This window comes from Elephas maximus, chromosome 23 (genome assembly GCF_024166365.1).
Source record: "Elephas maximus indicus isolate mEleMax1 chromosome 23, mEleMax1 primary haplotype, whole genome shotgun sequence".
In the NCBI taxonomy this organism is placed as follows: Eukaryota; Metazoa; Chordata; class Mammalia; order Proboscidea; family Elephantidae; genus Elephas; species Elephas maximus.
The window spans coordinates 54,532,668-54,554,188 of NC_064841.1; the positions used below are offsets into that span (position 1 = coordinate 54,532,668).

Sequence of the window (21,521 nt, forward strand, 5' to 3'; positions counted from 1 at the left end):
AGAATAGTCCTTAGAACTGAGGATGATGAAACTTCACCTTACATATTTTGGACATGTTATGGGGGGACCAGTCCCTGGAAGAGGACATCATACTTAGTAAAGTAGAGGGTCAGAGAAAAAGAAGATCCTCAATAGAATGGACTGATAAAGCAGCTGCAACAATGGGCTCAAACATAACAATGATTGTGATAATGGTGAGGACCAGGCAGTGTTCTGTTGTACACAGAGTATCTGTAAGTCTGAACTGACACAACAGCACCTAACAACAAGTTCATGGAATAGAAAAGAAACCTCGTCTGTATTTATTATTTTCTCCAGCACCTAATATACTACAACCTCATAATAGGCCCTCAATAAGTATGCATGAACTTTAATTGAACGTCAAAAATTAAATAATTTTCCTGATACCAAACAGCCAGCAAGTGAAAGTTGGAATTCACATCCATTCAATTTGACTTGAAATCAATACTTTTTCTAATTGACCACACTACATAAGGTATCATTTAAAAAAAGAAAAGAAAAATAAGGGAGCCATCATGACACTATAGACAGAAGCACCACACTGTCCCTCTACAGCAAAGACCTTAAACACTAAGTAAAAGAGTTACAACCATCAATCCTGGAGCCCTAAGCAGTAAATGAGGGAATAAAGAACTCAAGCAAGCACTGAATGGAGCAGGAGGCAGCTAGGAAACAAAGAACTAGAAGAGCTGTGGAGAGGAGGTCTCCTGCCAGCTAACATGGCATGGCTATCTTGGACCCCTCAGCCACCAAGAGTGGCGAACAGGGAGTATGAGAAGGCAACTTCACGGAGCTCCCAGCAGGAGACAGAGTGCCTACTCAGCAACTGGCCCTGCCCAACTGGACAATGTGGTGAGAAGCATCATGCCCACAGATGAGCCAGCAACAAAAAAATGCCCAGCCCACCTGCCCAGACATAACCAAATAAAACAAAAAGGCAGGACGAAACAAAGAAATCTACAATCAGTAAGTAAAGAAAATAATTTCTGAATGTCCCGAAGATGGCAGACAATATCAAAATGTATAAAAATAAGACAGAATAGGATGGCTCCAGATAACATCCAAAATAAAACACGAGATGACCTTCTGGTAGAAGAAAAGGTACTGGAACTACATGAAAGGAAATTCAGAACTGTAATATTCAGGGTCCTCCAATATATGAAGGAAAACGCAGACAAAAATAATGAAAAAATAGACAAGATCATGAAGAATACTGACAAAATCATGGAAAAGACAGAAAAAACAATGGAAGAATTCAAGAAAATAATACAGGAACAAAATATCAGAACAGACAGCTAGAGATTGAACAAAAACAGTAATTAGAAATTCAAAAGATAACAAGATTTCAGAAATGGACAGTGCCATAGAGGGTTTCAGGAACAAATTTGAAACAATGGAAGACAGAATCAGCAAAATTGAAGACAAATCCTTGGATACCAATTTGAGGAAAAATCAGAGAAAAGAATGAAGAAACCTGAGAACAATGTAAGCTACAGTCAAAAGCAAAAATTTGCATGTGATTGGAGTTCCAGAACTAAAACACAGAGATCGCTGAAGATTTACTGAAAGAAAACTTCCATAATAGCATGAAGGATGAAAAACTGACCATCTAAGATGCTCAACGAACACCATATAGGATAAACCCCAAAAGAAAATCACCAAGACATATTATAATCAAACTCACTAAAACCAAAGACCAAAAAAAATCCTCAGAGGAGCTCAAGAAAAATGAAAAGTCACATACAAAGACTAAGCTCTGATTACTAAGCAGAAACCATGCAGGCAAGAAGTCAATGGAATGACATATATAAAATCTTGAAAGAAAAAAATTGCCAACCAAGAAGAATATACCCTACAAAACTCTCACTCAAATATGAAGACAAAATTAGGACATTTCCAGATAAACCGAAATTAAAAGAATGTATAAAAACCAAACCAGACTTACAAGAATTATTTCAGTTAGAGGACCAACATTAGGCAACACCCTGAATCTAGGACACAAGACTGCCTCAGCCTGATACCAACCTAGTACTCTCAATGACAAAACTAAACTAAAAAATTTGCAACAGGGAGCCAGAGAGGTAAATCTGTAAATGACAACAATGTTAGAACAATAAAAGAGAGAATAAACAGTGCAGGTATAGAACCTTCAAACAGAGAGGAAGTCAAGCTGATATCAAGCAACAAAAGACTGGTTCAACTTAGGAAGATGGGGTAAATTTCAAGGTAACCACAAAAAAAGTTAACAAACCTACACATCAAAATAAAGAAAAAAAAAATAAAGTCTCAGTAAACACAAAATCTACAAAAACGAAACATAACAAACATATCCACAAACAAAAGAAATTCAGTACAACAGAGTAAGCGGAACAAAGAAGACATCAGCACAACAAAAACAGCACTACAAAATGACGGCAATAGACTTATCAATAATCATGCCAAACATAAATGGCTTCAATGGACCCATAAAGCGACAGAGAGTGCCAGAATGAATAAAAAAACACGACCCATCAATATGCTGTCTACAAGAGACACACCTTAGAAACAACAACGTAAATACATTAAAAATCAAAGGATGATGTCATAGATTGAGTTGTGCCACCAAGAATGTCTATCGGCTTGGCTGGGTCATGATTCCCAATACTGTGTGGTTGTCTACCATTTTGTCTTCTGATGTGATTTCCCTGTGTGTTGTGAATCCTATCACTATGATGTTGATGGGATGGATTGGCGGCAGTTGTGTCGAAGAGATCTACAGGATTGGATACTGTCTTGGGCCAGTTTCTTTAGTGATATAGGGGAGACGGGCTAAAAAGAAAGCAGTTCCGGGAGCAGAGTGCATCCTTTGGACATGCAGTTCTTGTGCTGACATGCTCCCGGACTGAGGGAAGACTGATGACAAAGACCTTCTTCCAGAGGCGGCAGAGAGGGAAAGCCTTCCCCTGGAGCCAGCACCCTGAATTTGGACTTCTAGCCTACTGGACTGTGAGAGAATAAACTTCTCTTTGTTAAAGCCAACCACTTGTGGTATTTCTGTTATAGCAGCACTAGATGACTAAGACAGATGGAAAAAAAAAAAAGATAACAAGCAAAGAATTACCAAAAAAGAGCAGGAGTAGCAATCCTAATCTCAGATAAAATACTTTAAAACAATATTCACCAAAAAAGACAAAGAAGGTCATTATATAATGCTTAAAGGGACAATCCACCATGAAGACATAACCATAATAAATATCACACACCCAATGGCAGGGCTCCAAAATACATGAAACAAACTCTTACAGCACTGAAAAGAGAAATTGACCATTCCACAATAATATAGGAGACTTCAACACACCGCTCTCTGTAAGGACAGAACAACTAGAAAGAAACTCAACAAAGATACAGAAGATCTAAAGGTCACAATCAACCAACTTGACCTCATAGACATATATAAAACACTCCACCCAACAGCTGCAAAGTACACATTCTTTTCCAATGCACGTGGAATATTTTCCAGAATAGACCACATGTTAGTCCACAAAGCAATCCTCAACAAAATCCAAAACACTGAGATAATACAAATTATCTTCTCTGATCACAATGCCATAAAAGTAGAAATTAAAAACAGGAAGAACAAGGAAAAAAATCAAATACATGGAAACTAAATAACACCTTGCTTAAAAACCACTGGGTAATAGAAGAAATCATTTGTGGAATAAAAAAATTCCAACAATGAAAACACGTCATACCAAAACTCTGGGACACAGCAAAAGCAGTGCTCAAAGATCAATTTATAGGTTGATGCACACATCAGAAAAGAAGAAAGCGACAAAATCAAAACAGCCACACAACTCAAACAAATAGGGAACAGCAAAAAGGCGCACCCCACCACAAGAAAGGAAATAGTAAAGATCAGAGTAGAAATGAATGAAATACAGAATAGAAAAACAATACAAAGAATTAACAAAACCAAAAATTGGTTCTTTGAAAGAATCAACAAACCATAGGCCACACTGACAAAAAAAAAACAGGAGAGGTTGCAAATAACCCAAATAAGAAATGAAACGGGAGACCTTACAACAGACCCAACTGAAATAAAAAGGATCATAACTGTATGAAAAACTATACTCCAACAAATATGAAAACCTAAAGGAAATGGACAAATTTCTAGAAACACACTACCTAACCAAACTAACACACACTGAAGTTATAAATCCGAACTGACCCGAAACAAGGGAAGAGATAATAAATAAATTTTAAAAACTCTCAACAAAAACAAAGCCCTGGCCCAGATGGCTTCACTGAAGAATTCTACCAAATATTCAAAGAGCTTACACCGTACTACTAAAACTATTTCAGAACACAGAAAAGGAAGGACACTTCTGAATTCATTCGATGAAGCCAGCATAACACTGATATCAAAACCAGATGAAGACATCACAAAAAAAAATTACAGACCAATATTTCTCAAGAATACACTTGCAAAAACTCTACCCAATAGAATTCAGCATCATATCAAAAAGATAATACACCACGACCAAGTGGGATTCATACCAGGACGCAAGGATGATTCAACATTAGAAAATCGATCAACATAATCCACCACATAAAATAAAAGAATCATATGATCATCTCAATTGACACAGAAAAGGCATTTGACAAAGTCCAACACCCATTCCTGATTAAAAAAACTCTCAATAAAATAGGTATAGAAGGGAAATTTCTCAACATAATAAAGGGCATCTACACAAAATCAACAGCCAACCTCATTGTTAATGGAGAGAGACTGAAAACATTCCCCTTGAGAACAGGAACAAGACAAGGTTGCCCTTTATCACCACTCCTATTTAACATGGTGCTGGAAATCCTAGCTAGAGCAATAAGGTAAGAAAAACAAATAAAAGGCATCCAAACTGGCAAGGAAGAAATAAAACTGTCCCTATATGTGGATGATATGATGCTACATATAGAAAACCCAAAGACTTCATGAGGAAATTACTGGAACTGATAGATTCAGGAGAGTAGCAGAATACAACGTAAACATAAAAAAATCATTTGGATTCCTATACACCAATAAAGAGAACTACGAAAAGGATATCAGGAAAACAATACCATTTATAATTTTAAAAATATTTATAATATTTATAATAATATAATATTTATAATATAATATTTATAATAATATAATATTTATAATAGCACCTAAAAAAATAAAAACTTAAAGGAATAAATCTAACCAGAGATGTAAAAGACCTATACAAAGAAAACTACAAAACACTACTGCAAGAAACCAAGAGAACTACATAAATGGAAAAACATACAATCCTCATGGATAGGTAGACTCAACACTGTACCCGAAACAATCTACAAATAACAACTCAATCCCAATCCAAACACCAGCAGCATTCTTTAGGGAGATGGAAAAATGAATCATTAACTTTGTAGGGAAAGGGAAGAGGCCCCAGATAAGTAAAGTACTGTTGAAGAAGAAGAATAAAGTAGAAAGACTTGCACTACCTGACCTCTGAACAGCTACAGCTAAGGTAGTCAAAACAGCCTGGTACTGGTACAACTACAGACACATTGACCAATGGAACAGAATTGAGAACCCAGGTGTAAATCCATTCCCCTATAGTCACCTGATTGTCATCAAGGGCCAAAGTCCATCACATTGGGAAAAGACAGTCTTTTTAACAAACAGCGCTGGCAAAACTGGATGTCCATCTGTAAAAAAAAATGAAACAGGACCCATACCACACACCATGCACAAAAATTAATTCAAAATGGATCAAAGATCCAAATATAAAACCAAAAACAATAAAGATCATAGAAGAAAAAATTGGGTCAATGCTAGGTCCTAATACATGGCATATAGGATACAAACCCTAACTAACAACACACAAAATCAGAAGATAAGCTAGATAACTGGAGTCTTCTAAAAATTAAACACTTATACTCATCAAAAATACTTCACCAAAAGTGTAAAAAGAGAACCTACAGACGGGGGAAAAAATTTTGGCTATGACAAATCCAACAAAGGTCTAATCTTTAAAATCTACAGGAAAATCCAACACCTCTACAACAAAAAGACAAATAATCCAATTAAAGAATGGCCAAAGGATATGAACAGACACTTCACCAGAGAAGACATTCAAGTGACTAACAGACAGATGAGGAAATGCTCACGATCACTAGCCATTAGAAATGCAAATCAAAACTACAATGAGATACCATCTCACCCCGACTTTACTGGCACACACACACACACAAAAATAACAAATGTTGGAGAGACTAGGGGGAGATTGGAAGCCTTATAAACTGCTGGTGGAAATGCAAAATGATAAAACCATTTGAAAGCTAGAAATAGAAACACCATATGATCCAGCAGTCCCACTCCTAGGAATATATCCTAAAGAAATAAGAGCCATCACATGAATAGACATATGCACACCCATGTTCATTGCAGCATTAGTCACAATAACAAAAAATGGAAACAACCTAGATGCCCATCAACAAATGAATGGATAAAGAAATTATGGTACATACAATCAATGGAATACTACACAATGATAAAGAACAACGATGAATCTGCGAAACATCTCACAACATGGATGAATCTGGAGGGCATTATGCTGAGTGAAATAAGTCAATCACAAAAGGACAAATATTGTATAAGACCACTATTATAAAAACTCATGAAAAGGTTTACACACACACAAAAAAAAACAATCTTTGATGGTTATGAGGAAGAGGAGGGGTGGGGAGGGAAAAATACTCAGTAGACAATAGATAAATGCTAATTATGGCGAAGGGTAAGACAGTACACAGTACCGGGGAAGCCAGCACATCTTGACCAAGGCAAGGTCATGGAAGCTCCATAGACACATCCAAACTCCCTGAGGGAGCGAATTACTGGGCTGAGGGCTGTGTACCATGGTCTCGAGGAACTTTTAGCCCAATTGGCATGACATAGTTTATAAAGAAAATGTTCTATATCTGACTTTGGTGAGTAGTGAGCTTGTGAGCTTAAAAGCTTGTGAGCGGCCATCTAAGATACTCCACTGGCCTCATCCTATCTGGAGAAAGGGAGAATAAAGAAAACCAGACACAAGGAAAAGTTAGTCCAGAGAACTAATGGACCACAAGTATCACACCCTCCACCAGACTGAATCCAGTACAATTAGATGGTGCCCAGCTACCACAACTGACTTTTCTGACAGAGATCACAATAGAGGGCCCTGGAAAGAGCTAGAGAAAAATGTAGAACAAAATTCTAACTCCCAAAAAATAAAGAGCAGACTTACTGGTCTGACAGAGACTGGAGAAAACCCTGAGAGTATGGCTCTTAGACCTCCCTTTTAACTCAGTAGTAAAGTTACTCCTGAGGTTTTCCCTTCAGCCAAAGATTAGTCAGGCCCATAAAACAAAACAAGACTAAATGGACACACCAACCCAGGGACAAGGACAAGAAGGCAGGAGGAGACAAGCAAGCTGGTAACCGGGAACCCATGGTTGAGAAGGGAAGTCTGTTGACATGTTGTCGGGATGGCAACCAGTGTCACAAAACAACACGTATATTGTTTAATGAGAAACTAATTTGCTCTATAAACCCTCAATGAAAATACAATAAAAAAGGAAAGGAATGTTATGTATCTATTTCTTTAACATGTGTTTCAAATTAGAATAAATATTTGGAGAATGACCCAAAAATCCAGAGGATGACTAATAAAAAGAAAATTGTGAACTTAGCAGTAATTTGGCAGCCACAGAAAATAATTTATGCCATGACAGTTGCTTTGGCTCACCATTAGGCTGTATGTCTTTTCCTTGAAAACGTTGTCAAGTTTCCATTTCATTTCTGTAGTTTAAAATGAGGGGATTTTTATTAAACCCATTTAAGCATTCTTATTAAGGAGCCCTGGTGGTGCAGTGGTTAAGAGCTTGGCTGTTAACCAAAAAGTTGGTGGTTCAAACTCACCAGCTGCTCCAAGAGAGAAAGATGTGGCAATCTGCTTCGGAAAAGATTTACAGCCTTGGAAACCCTGTGGGGCAGTTCTACTCTGTCCTAGAGGGCCGCTATGAGTTGGAATCAACTCGACGGCAGTGAGTTTGGTTTTAGGTTTGTTATTAAAATCTAAAGTTTCTATATACTTTGCCTCACTTAAAAAACTCATATAGTTTGTTTTGAAAATCTGGCGTTGAATATTGCTTGCATTTTCTAGAGAAGCTGTTTCCTTTATATTATTTTACTTTCTTGAAAACTTTGCTTAACTAACATTGTAGAAAGACCATGTTGGCATTGGTAGGAAAGACCTCTTCCCTTGATTCAGCCTCCATTTCTGAAATTGTTCATATTTTAGCACAGTATAAAGACCAAAGAGATCCTCTTACCATATATATATCTTTTTAAGAATCAAAGATATATATTTAGTAATTCCATATGTAATCCTGGCCTTTTTTTTTTTTGTTAGTTGCCATTGAGTCAACTCCAACTCATGACAGCCTTGTGTATATGAAATGTTTCCCAGTCCTGCACTATCTTCATGACCTTTGGTATCTTTAAGTCAATTTCTGGCATAGGTTATGGAATTTTAGATTTGGAAGGTGTCTATCTAGTACTACTATAACAGAAATACCACAAGTAGATGGCTTTAACAAAGAGAAATTTATTCTCTCACAGTTTAGTAGGTTACAAGTCCAAATTCAGGGTGTCGGCTCCAGGGAAAGACTTTCTCTCTTTATAGGCTCTGGAGGAAGGTCCTTGTCCTCAATCTTACCCTGGTTGAGGAGCTTCTTAGGTGCAGGGACCCCATGTCCAAAGGACACTCTCTGCTTCTGGTACTGCTTTCTTTGTGGTATGATGTCCCCAACTCTCTGCTTGCTTCCCTTTCCGTTTTATCTCCCTTTACCTTGGATCAGGGAGGTGAACTGAGTAAGGGCGGTATTACAATCCCACCCTCATCCTCTTAACGTAAAATTACAATCACAAAATGAAAGACAACCACACAATACTGGGAATCATCGCCTAAGCAAGCTGACACATATTTTTGGGGGGACGCAATTCAATCCATGTCAGAAGGGAACCCAGATATGGTCAATACCCTCAATTCACAGAAGAGGGTTTAGAAAGGAGCATGAACCAAGAAAAGAAACTTTAGCCATAGGTATTGGAAATGTTTAAAATGCTAAAAAAAAAAAAAAATTCCTGATAAATTTGAAAATACCAATAAAACATAAGCATTTCCAAAAAAAAAAAAAAGTAAACAAAAAATAACGAGAAGTAAAAAGCTAAACAGATCAGAACTATGGGAGACATTAGAATAGTTATCTAAGAATTTCTTTCAGAAACAATGGCCTAAGATGGTTCTTTAATTTTTGAAAGAAGAGCTAAACTAGGCCAAGCTAGGTTTCCAAGCTAGGCCAAACCTAACACCGAAATAGAAAACTACAGGACAATTTCAGTCAGAAAATACTAGCAAATAAAAGCTAGCTGTATATTAAAGGAATAGTATGCTATCATCAAATAAGGCTTATTTTATGTAAACAATGGTGATTAATTTTAGAAAATATGTTAGTATAATTCATCACCTCGATAAGCCAAATAAAATGCTATATCCAGTCAAATCCATTCCTGATTTTATAAAATTTCTTAATAAACTAGGAGTTGAAAGATATGTCTCTAACATGATGAAGAATGTTTACCACAATCCAGCAACCGAAAACATAATACTGAGGCCTTACAGGCAGTCCCATAAAGATCACAGCCCGGAAAATCCTATAGGAGAGTTCCACTCTGTCACATGAAGTAGCTATAATCAAAACTGAATTGACAGCACCAACATATATCTAATATATATGCAGACTATATAAAGAATATCTACAACTCAAAACAAAAAGACAAACAACCTAATAGGAAAAGGGCTTGAACAGACATTACTGCAAAGAAAATACACAAATGACCAATAAGCCCATGAAAAGTTACTCAACCTCATCAGTCATCAAGGAAGTCAAAACCACCATGAAATACCATGTCTTACCCACTAGAATTATAGAAAAACAGAAACTAACCTTTGGAAAGAATGTGGAGAAATTGGAACCCTTGTTCATTGCTAGTGGAAATGAAAAATGGTACAGTTGCTGTAGAAAAGTTTGGCAATTCCTGAAAAAGTTATGCATAGAATTAGCTTGTCGCTGTTGTTAGACACTGTCAAGTCAGTTCCGACTCATAGTGACCCTATGTACAACAGAACAAAATACTCCCGGGTCCTGCGTCATCCTCACAATCGTTATTTCTGAGTCCATTGTTGCAGCCACTGTATTAATCTATCTCATGGAGGGTCTTTCTCTTTTTGGGTGACCGTCTACTTTACCAAGCATGATTTCCTTCTCCAGGGATTGATCCCTCCTGATAACATGTCCAAAATACTTGAGACAAAACCTTCTGATCCTTGCTTCTAAAGAGCTCTCGGCTGTACTTCTTCCAAGACAGATTTGTTCATTCTTCTGGCAGTCCATGGTATATTAAATATACTTCGCCAACACCATAATTCAAAGGCATAAATTCCTCTTCATCTTCCTTAATCATTGTCCAGCTTTCCAGTGCATATGAGGCGATTGAAAACACCATGGCTTGGGTCAGGTGCGCCTTAGTCCTTAGAGTGACATCTTCTCTTTTAACACTTTAAAGAGGTGTTTTGAAGAAGATTTGCCCAATGCAATGCATCTTTTGATTTCTTGATTGCTGCTTCCATGGGCATTGATGGTGAATCCAAGTAAAATAAAATCCTTGACAACTTCAATCTTTTCTCCCTTTATTATGATGTTGCTTATTGGCTCAGTTGTGAAGATTTTTGTTTCCTTTATGTTGAGGTGTAATCCATACTGAAGGCATAATGTTTGATCTTCATCAGTGTTTCAAGTCCTCTTCACTATCAGCAAGCAAGGTTGTGTCATCTGCATATCACAGGTTATTAATGAGTTTTCCTCCAATCCTTATACCCTGTTGTTCATAATAGTCCAGCTTCTCAGATTATCTTCTCCTCATACAGATTTAATAATATGGTGAAAGGATACATCCCGGACACACACCTTTCCTGACTTTAAACCATCCAGTATTCCCTTGTTCTGTTCGAACGACTGCCTCTTGGTCTGTGGACAGATGCCACATGGGCCCAATTCAGTGTTTTGGAATTCCCATTCTTCATAATGTTTTCCATAATTTGTTATGGTCCACACAGCTGAATGCCTTTGCATAGCCAATAAAACACAAGTATGCATCTTTTTGTTATTATCTGCTTTCATCCAAGATCCATATGACATCAGCAATGATATCCCTTGTTCCACATCCTCTTCCAAATTCAGCTTGAATTTCTGGCAGTTCCCTGTCGATGTACTATTACAACTGCTTTTGAACGATCTTTGATAAAATTTTACTTGCATGTGATATTAATGATATTGTCCAGTAATTCCCACACTCGGTTGAATCATTTTTCTTTGGAATAGGCATAAATATGGATCTCTTCCAGACCGTTGGCTAGGTAGCTGTCTTCCAAATTTCTTGATATAGGAGAGTAAGGACCTCCAGTGCTGCATCTGTTTGTTGAAACATCTCAATTGGTATTTCATCAATTCCTGGAGCCTTGTTTTTTGCCAATGTCTTCAGTGCAGCTTGGATTTCTTCCTCCAGTACCATCAGTTCTTGATCATATGCTGCCTCCTGAAATGATTGAACGTCCACCAATTATTTTTGGTACAGTGACTCTGTATTCCTTCCATCATCTTTTGATGTTTCCTGTGTCGTTCAATACTTTGCCCATAGAATCTTTCAATATTGCAACTTGAAGCTTGAATTTTCTCTTCAGTTCTTTCAGCTTGAGAAATGCCAAGTGTGTTCTTCCCTTCTGTTTTCTATCTCCAGGTCTTTTCACATGCCATTATAACACTTTACTTTGTCTTCTCGAGCTGCCCTTTGAAATCTTCTGTTCAGCTCTTTTACTTCATCATTTCTTCCATTCACTTTAGCTACTTGAAGTTCAAGAGCAAGTTTCAGAGTCTATTCTGACGTCAATTTTGGTTTTTTCTTTCTTCCCTGTCTTTCAAATGACCTCTTGTTTTCTTCATGTATGATATCCTTGATGTCATTCCACAACTCATCTGGTCTTCGATCATTAGTGTTCAAGGCATCAAATCTATTCTTGAAATGGTTTCTAAATTCAGTTGGGATACGCTCAAGGTCGTACTTTGGCTGCCCTGGACTTGTTCTAATTTTCTTCAATTTGAACTTGAACTTGCGTAGGAGCAATTGATGGTCTGTTCCACAGTCGGCCCCTGGCCTTGTTCTGACTGATGATATTGAGCTTTTCCACTGTCTGTTTCCACAGATGTAGTCAATTTGATATCTATGTATTCCGTCTGGCATGGTCCACATGTATAGTCACTGTTTATGTTGGTGAAAAAAAGGTATTTGCAAAGAAGTTGTTGGTCTTGTGCAAAATTCTATCATGTGATCTCTACCATCGTTTCTATCACCAAGGCCATATCTTCCAAACACTGATCCTTTTTCTTAGTTTCCAACTTTCACATTCCAATCACCAGTAATTATCAATGCACCTTGATTGCATGTTTCATCAATTTCAGACTGCAGAAGTTGGTAAGAATCTTCAATTTCTTCATCTTTGGCCTTAGTGGTTGGTGCGTAAATTTGAATAATAGTCATATCAAATGGTCTTCCTTGTAGGTGTGTAGATGTTATCCTATCACTGACAACATTGAAATATTACTCAGCTGTAATGAGAAGTGAATTTCTGATACATGCTACTGTATGGATGAACCTTGAAAGCATTATGCTAAGTGAAATGTGTCAGACACAAAAGGACAAATATCATATGATACCACTTGTAAAAACGGCTTGGAGTCATCTGACCCTCTCTAACTTCACAAGGTGGAAGAGAGAGAATAACCATCAACATCAACACAGGCTGATCCCTGTGAGGTGGAGGTCAAACATACATCTTCCTTCAATCTTTTTACCAATTCTCACACCAGCCACCTCTCCCGTGGCACTCTCTGCTTCTCTGCTGGGTTTGATAATTAGTTGCAATGGCCACACAGAACTAACAGACAACACTCATAATTATGCGGTTTATTAGGGAAGTAACAAGTTACAATTCAGATTCAGGAACACTCAGAATACAGTTCTTCCATCAGGGTGTCTTCTCAGCCATGCCCACAGGCAGGCCTCTCCCTGTCCTTGGCCCCTCAGGCTGGTCTCTGCCCTGCTTGCACAGGTGTTACAAAGCTCTTTAGCTCCACTGATAAGTGCCCAGAGGCACCTTACTCTCCCAGGAAGCCTCCTATCTGAAGGCACTCAGCTCTCTTGTTCCGTGGGTCCACAAGCCTACTGTAATTGCCTTGCTCTGTGGGCCAGGAAGTCCTCTGCACTGTCTTGGGCCGACCTTCAGGTTCTGCTGCCACCATTTCTTGCCATCTCGCTCCGTCTCCAGTGTTACAGCTCTCTCTTTCTGTGTCCTGGGTCTAGGAAGTTCTCAGCACAGAGGCCCTAGGTCCAAAGAACATGCTCCACTCCTTGCTATTCTTCATGGTGATTAGTGAGGTCCCCAATAGGAGATAATTTGAGCAAAAATTATTTGCAAGTGATTTTAGTCCTGTCTTATAACATCCCATTGCAATCAAGTTAATTCCAACTCACAGTGACCTTATAGGATAGACTAGAACTGCTCCATAGAGTTTCCAAGGAGTGGCTGGTGGATTCAAACTACTGACCTCTTGATTAGCAGCCAAGCTCTTAACCACTGTGGCACTAGAGCTTCTTATAAAATCCAGAAGAATTAAATAAAAATTTCCTAAAACAAATAAGTTTTTAATATGGTGAGTAACAAATCAAAGTTTCAAAAATAAGTGTTTGGTATATACGAGCCCCAACCAGTTAGAAAATGGTAAGAAAATCACATTTCATATTGCAATAAATCTGTATATTCCTAAGAACTTCTCAATTTGAAGAAATCTACTTTACTGACAGCCCTAATATGAATATTGAATTTTAAGAAGTTTATACCATAAACTGGGTGAAAGATTTAATATTAACTTTAAAACTAACAAAGCAGAATAATAATAATAGGGAAAACTTGCCTTAGCAGATATCAAAACAGGCTTTAAAGCTAGAGTAATCCAAACCATATGGCACATAAATACCAAATGGACTAATGGAATAAAAAGAGATTTGGAAACAGTTGTTGGGAATATATATTGATAAATTCAGTATAGTTCTAATCTGTACACTTTTATGAAGGTGTTATAAATGTTTTAAAAATAAATCAAAACATTAGCAAAAGAATTTGTTAAGAAAGGGTATGAAACTCAAACATATTCTGTTAATTTAAATATTACTTTCAGACAGTAACCAATATTTCAACAGACAATGGGATAACTCTGCTGATGAAACAAGGATTGGATTTTTTAAACTCAATTGTGTTTATTTCCTCTCATGAAAGGTATTGTGCTGCTTGTATCATACAAATACGCCAAAACGTTTGAATAATGGTTAATGGGAGGAACGTTACTTTGTTGAAAGGAGTACATCTGTTTGAGGGTAGAGAAATTACTATGCTTTTAGTTATTAAGAATTCTGCAGTGGGACAACAATGAGCCAAGATAAGATATAACACTGCCTACATATTTATACATTGTATATTTTCACTTATAGTTTTTTTATTAAATGGTATTTGGGACCATCCCTATGACTATTTTTAATGTCTGAATAGAACTATTCATATTTATCAGAAAATAAGTTTTCTATCAAATGAGTGATCCTCAGGGAATTTTGTGTATTTATAACTGCAGTTGTATTATAGGCATGTTTTGTCTCTAGGAGAGAGTATTATTTTTTACTTTGTTCTGAAAGTTAATTAGAAGATATGATTCAGTTGAAACTAAACATGCTTCTATAGAAAAATATTGGGAAATAGCGTTTTCATTCAATGAAGTACATCCAGAAGTGATTTCCATACATATTTCTAAAGTCTCACATGTTTCTAATCTTCACAATTTAGATGACCACATTGACCAGTATCTATCCTTTCTTGTGTTTAATGTGAAAATTGAATGCCCAGTTTTCTGCACAAGTCATAAGAAACAAAGATCAATATCTCACAAAATATTGAAATTACTAGGGAAAGAGAAGTGAGAAGTGAGTCTCTTTGTGAGTATTAGAAAAGAGGCAAGGCAAACATTGACTATTCTCGGAATCTTCTTTTAACAATTCATATTTACTTTAGGCTTTCTGATAATTTCTAAGAATCCTGTGCCTACAATTCTATAACCAGGATCACTGTAAAATTGAGGGGAAATTTTATATAAATATTTTTATACAAATTTATATATATATAATTTATACAAATTTCTTGAAGAAGAAATTTATTTCATTGATCTATAGCCAAGTTTTAGAATATAGTCAGATTTAAAAAAAAAAAAAAATTGAAACATGTATTCATGAAACTCTTCTTCCTGTTTCTGAGGTAAAAAAAAAAAAAAATCTAAAAACTAGAACAGTTTATATTTGATGTCTCAAATTGATACCAACATCCCAGAAAAAAACGAAAAATGATTAGCTAAGTGACAGAAGTGACTAAAAAAGAAAAAAACCCGATGTAAGCAAAGAAGAGCTATTAAAATGATTAAAGATAAAGCAATTTGGGTTTGAATTTATTTTATAATACATATCAAATGTTGGTGTGAAATTATGAAAGTATAATAAGATTTAAAGTATTTAAAATCAGCACTATACAATACAAACTATCCCTGGGTGGTGCAAACGGTTTGCACTTGACTGCTAACTTAATGGTTGGCAGTTTGAACTCACCCAGTAGGACTACTGAAGAAAGGCCTGGCGATCTACCTTCATAACGATTACAGCCAAAAAAACCCTATGGAGCAGTTCTACTTTGTAACACATGGGGTTGCCATGATTCAGATTTGACTAGAGAGCAACTAACAATACACCATACAAACTAAAATGCAAAATGGCTTACTATGCACTATTTATCTTCCAAGGCTTGTGAAAACTAAAGTAATAACTATTAAAAAATGTGTATACTAAGCACCTAGCATAGCAACATGCTGTATATAATGGATCTTGGTGTTTCAGGGCCCAGTCAATCACTGGCCACATGATGGTTAGATTCAAAACTCTCTCAGGCTCTACCAATTAACCAATCCAGAGCCACTTCCACATTTATAGGTATTTGTTACAACAGCACCCCACTCTCAATACCAAAATCTGTACTGGCTTTCTAGGGCTAATGTAGCAAAGTACCACAAACTCAGTGGCTTAAAACAATGGGAATTTATTCTCTCACAGTTCTGGAGGCCAGAAGCCTGAAATCAAGTTTTTGGCAGGGCCATGCACTCTCTGAAGGCTCTAGGGGAAGATCCTTCCTTGCCTCTTCTAGTTATTGGTGTCTGCCAGTTATCCTTAGTGTTCCTTGACTTGTAGATGCATCACTCCAATATCTCCTTCTGTCTTCATAAGGCCATCTTCCCTGTGTCTCTGTGTGCCCAAATTTCCATCATTTTAAAGTATATCAGTCACTGGATTAGGGACCATCCTAATCCAGTAATGACCCAATCTTAACTTGATTACGTTTACAAAGACCCTGTTTCCAAATAATGTTACATTCGCAGATACCAGCGATTAGACTTGAACATATTTTTTGGGGTCAAAATACAGCTCACAAAAGCATCCTAATATAAATTATTCTAATTTTTATTTAACAGTGAACACATGACCTCAATTAAATCATGCATCTTTTAAATTCTTAAAATTTTCTTAGAGTCATAAAATTCATATAGGGCTTTGACATTGATACCACAACTCAAAAGGTCATTTTATTAAAAACGTTATTGTCAGATCATAGGATATTGCACTATTTTTAATTTTTATATCAGTGTAAATTTTTAAAATAAAACATAAAATGCTATACAATGGGTTTCTCGTATGTGGCTTTTCTGGCCCTGGCTTTGCAATTCTCCTAAAGTAATTGTTCGGGCTGCAATCTGCCAAGTGATTTGTTCAGCTGCAATTTGCCTGGGAGGATTGGTCATTTTTCAATTCACCAAGTGATTAGTCAGTTTTGCAGTTCACCTGAGAGGGTTGTTTGGTTTTGCAATCTTGCTAGGAAAGCCCCTCTTCAAAACTGACAAGGAGTTTTTCTATGTAGACAGCCAATCCCCCGCCTTCTTTCCTGCCTTATTTCTTGTATCTTGACTTGAAGAGTTGACAATTCTCCTTGTTTAATTTAGGCCTCCCAGTGTGAGTGCTTCTGCATGACGTATAAAATTTGTGTGACTCCCAGCAAACCTTATTTCATCTGAAAGATTTTTTTTTTTCTTTCATTTACTCCAATGTGGCAATTCTGTTTTCTGAAGCTTGAGTGAGAAGTTGACAAGGAAGTGGTGATTTTGGGGGAGGCTTTGGGGGACATCCTGATCAACAAGAGCCTGGAGAAGTTGTTGTACTTTGGAACCCGGATCACTGCACTGAGAACATCCTAGACCCAATAAAAGAGCTGTAATACTATAGAAGCATATTATCATAGAAGCTGGAAGCACTCACTTGTATGTGCCATGAAATTTGAAGACAGCTACCAGGTGAACCAACTGGAGGAGATCCATATACATGCCTATTCCCAAGAAAGATGATCCAACAGAATGCAGAAATATGGAAAATATCATTTATATCAATGGCAAATAAAATATTCCTGAAGATAATTCAAAAACAGTTGCAGCAGTACATTGAAAGGGAACTGCCAGAAATTCAAGCAGGCTTCAGAAGAGGATGTGGCATGAGGGATATCATTACTAATGTCAGATGGATATTGGATGAAAGCAGATAATACTAGAAAGGTGTTTACCTGTTTTATTGACTTTGCAAAGCCATTCGACTGTGTGGATCATGACAAATTATCTATAGCATTTCAAAGAATGGGAGTTCCAGAACACTTAATTGTGCTCATGAGAAACCTGTCCACAGATCAAAAGGCAGTCATTCAAACAGAACAAAGGGATATTGCATGGTTTAAAATGAGGAAAAGTGTGTGTCATGGTGATATCCTTTCACCAAGCTTATTCAATCTGTATGCTGAACAAAAAACCCAAGAAGCTGGAGTACATGAAGAAGACTGGGGCATCAGGATTGGAGGAAAACTCATTAACAACTTGCCGTATGCAGATGACACAACCTTGCTTGCTGAAAGAGAAGAGGACTTAAAGCACTTACTGATGAACATCAAAGACCATAGCCTTCACTATGGATTACACCTCAACATAAAGAAAACGAAAATCCTCACAACTGAACCAATTAGCAACATCATGGTAAACAGAGAAAAGACTGAAGTTGTCAAGGGTTTTACTTTACTTGGATCCACAACCAACACCCATGGAAACAGCAGTCAAGAAATCAAATGATGTATTGTGTTGGGAAAATCTGCTGCAAAAGATCTCTTTAAAGTGTTAAAAAAGCAAAGATGTCACCTTGAGGCCTGAGGTGTGCCTGGCCCAAGTTATGGTGCTTTCAATTGCCTCGTATACGTGCAAAAGCTGGACGTTGGCTAAGGAAAACCGAAGAAGAATTGATGCATTTGAATAATGGTGTTGGCGAAGAATGTTGAATAAACCATGGACTGCCAGAAGAACAAAAAAATCTGTCCTGGAGGAAGTACAGCCAGAATGCCGCTTAGAAGTGAAGATGACAAAACTTTGTCTCACACACTTTGGACATGTTATCAGGAGGGATCAGTCCCTGGAGAAGACATCATGCTTGATAAAATAGACGGTCATCAAAAAAGAGCAAGACCTTCAACAAGATGGGTTGACAAGGTGGCTGCAGCAATGGGCACGAGCATAACAAGGATTGTGAGGACGGTGCAGGATCGGACAGTGTTTTGTTCTGTTATACATACAGTCACTATGGAACTGACTCAATGGCATCTAACAACAACAACAAAATACAGGTCAAGGGCTGTAACACTGAGCGGATAACAATGAAGACTGAGAGAAACAGCAACAGAACTGATGGGCAGGCCCAAAATAGCCGAGCAGCAGTGAAGGCTAATACAGCACAACTGGTGGAGTTGTTCCAACTCTGGGCAGCACAGTGGGAGCCAGAGGCAGCATTGACATGAACCCAGGACCTAACCTGAGCTGGCAACACACCTGTTGATACCTGAGCCATGGCATGCCCACCTAGACATGGGTAATTTGGGAAAGTTAAGCAGATCCCCTTTGGATATAAGTGGGTTACTCGCCTACAATGTTAATTGGGGTATGTGTAGGGATGTAGGGAACCACTTCACCTCAACTCCCTCTATTATCTCTGTACTGTAAATTCACATGTCACTGTATAAAATGTCCTTGATGTCTTTGTTTCATTTCTCCCACCCTTTTTTTTTTAAATCCTCTTTTCCCTCTATCCTGAAAAAGATAGAAGATCAAAACTCAATTTCTTGAATTAAGGAGTTTTTGAGACAGTGGAAAGGGGATAGCAGGTGGGCAACCATATAACTGGGTATGGAGCTCAGAAGAGAGAATCTAAGCAGCAGATAAAAATGTGAGTCTTCTGCACAGAGACAGTAGTGGGAGCTGAGGGTACCACTCTGGAGTCATCACGAGACAGAGCCTAAGACTGAGCTTTGAGGGCACCAGCATTCAAAGGCTTGAGAGAGAATGGTGAGGCTGAGAAAATGCATACAGAAGTAGGAAGAAATCTTGAATAGCACAGTATCAAGGGAAGACAATGTTCCAAGGAGACAGGGGCAAGAGTGCTGGATGCTGCTGAGAGTTTAAAAGGAATGAGGTTTGGAAAATGTTCACAAGATTTAATAGCATGCATGTCATCGTGCTGTCCAGAATTATGTCTGGTAACTCTTCATTATTGTAAACTCCCTGATAGCAGGCACTTTGAATAGAACTCTACATTCTCCTATATTGCTTTTCACTTAAGAAGTGAACTGAAATGATGTACTTAAAGCCTTTAAAAATGTATTTAGGGTACTTTTGGGGTGGTGGCACTATTCAATATCCTGATTGTGATGTTGGTTACACAATTCTATTCATGTGTTAGAACTCATAGAACTATAAACCCATTGCCAGCGAGTCAATTCTAATTCGTAGTGACCCTATAGGACAGAGTAGAACTGCCCCATAGGGTTTCCAAGGCTGTAATCTTTATGGAAGCAGATTGCCAAGTCTTTCTCCTGTGGAGCAGCTGCTAGGTTGGAACCACTGACATTTCAGTTAGCAGCCAAGCAATCAACTGCTATACCATCAAGGCTCCTTCCTTGAACTGTATGCCCCCCAAAAGGTCAATTTCATTATATTTTAATTTTTTAAAATAATTTAAAAGTGTTAGATTTATAGTAATATTTATTTTCTTAAACTGGGCAGTGGTTTCTCGGGTATCTGTTGTAAAATGATTCTTTAAATCATATATATATTTTCTAAATAGTCCCTTGTATTTACACAGTATTTAATAAGATTTTTTTTTTTAATAAGATACTGAATATTGAACAAAAACAACTAAAGTTTTAAGTAAGGTATTTAGGAGAAATAGAGAAAAGTACCTGTAAGGAAATCTATAAAAACACTTGTCTAATTTAAGTTGATACTAAGAGAAAGTGAAAAATGAGAGCAATAAAAAATTTTTTTAAAAACTCCTCTATTGTCTCATCTTTTCAACAGATGGGAATGGGTCATTTGCATGTAACAAAAGATGGACTTCGCCTGGAAGGGGAATCAGAATTTTTATTCCCATTGTATGCCAAAGAAATACACTCCAGAATGGTAAGTAAATAATGAAATATTCAAATAATTTTGCTTTATGAACAATAATGGTTAAACACAGAAATTTGATATATATATTTTCAGGAGCTATCTTAGAGTATATACATGTGCCAACATTCATATGTTTTTCATTAAAGGTTTGACTAGGCTGTGGAACCTATTTCTGATATTACATTCTTAAGAAGCCCCGTTTTCATGTGCTTCAAGTCTGAATTCTGTATCCTCAGTAATTTGGACCCTCATAAACTAAAGGTTTTAGAAATGAGAACCTTCACCAAAAACATCAGCACAAAGTTATTTCACTCCACTTATTTTAAAGCATTTAAAATTATCTGAGCTTGGAAAGAAAATAGTTTCGTAGTATATGTTCTGCACTAATTATGCTAATTACAGGTTATGATCCAGCAGGATTCTCCAAGAGTAGATTAAAAACCAGCATTAAATAATTGTAAGTATGCCTCAATATTATCTTCATTTACTCCCATGAATTTATAAAAAATACAGCAATAATAAAATACAAATATAGTCAAGCACAATATTTGGGATATTCTTCTATTTTTCCTTTTGTGATACTATGAATTTTATAGTATAGTTCTGCTAGATTATTGATAAATGGTATTATCTAAATAAAATGTTAAAATTTCATCCAACCATAATTTACAAGT

The 21,521-nt window shown here is 37.0% G+C and overlaps 1 protein-coding gene across 2 annotated transcripts in view; it reads left to right on the top strand.

The window, feature by feature from the left end:
- The window catches only part of SGCG (sarcoglycan gamma), a 288,542-nt gene that overhangs the window by 133,014 nt on the left and 134,007 nt on the right, over positions 1-21,521 (top strand). For both annotated transcript variants that reach the window (XR_007515049.1, XM_049867160.1), the window contains exon 3: positions 20,755-20,856. Coding sequence is in view for 1 of the 2 variants with exons in the window: in XM_049867160.1 (XP_049723117.1) it covers positions 20,755-20,856 (102 nt within the window). In the remaining variant the exon portion in view is untranslated. The remainder of the gene's footprint in view (positions 1-20,754; positions 20,857-21,521) is intronic.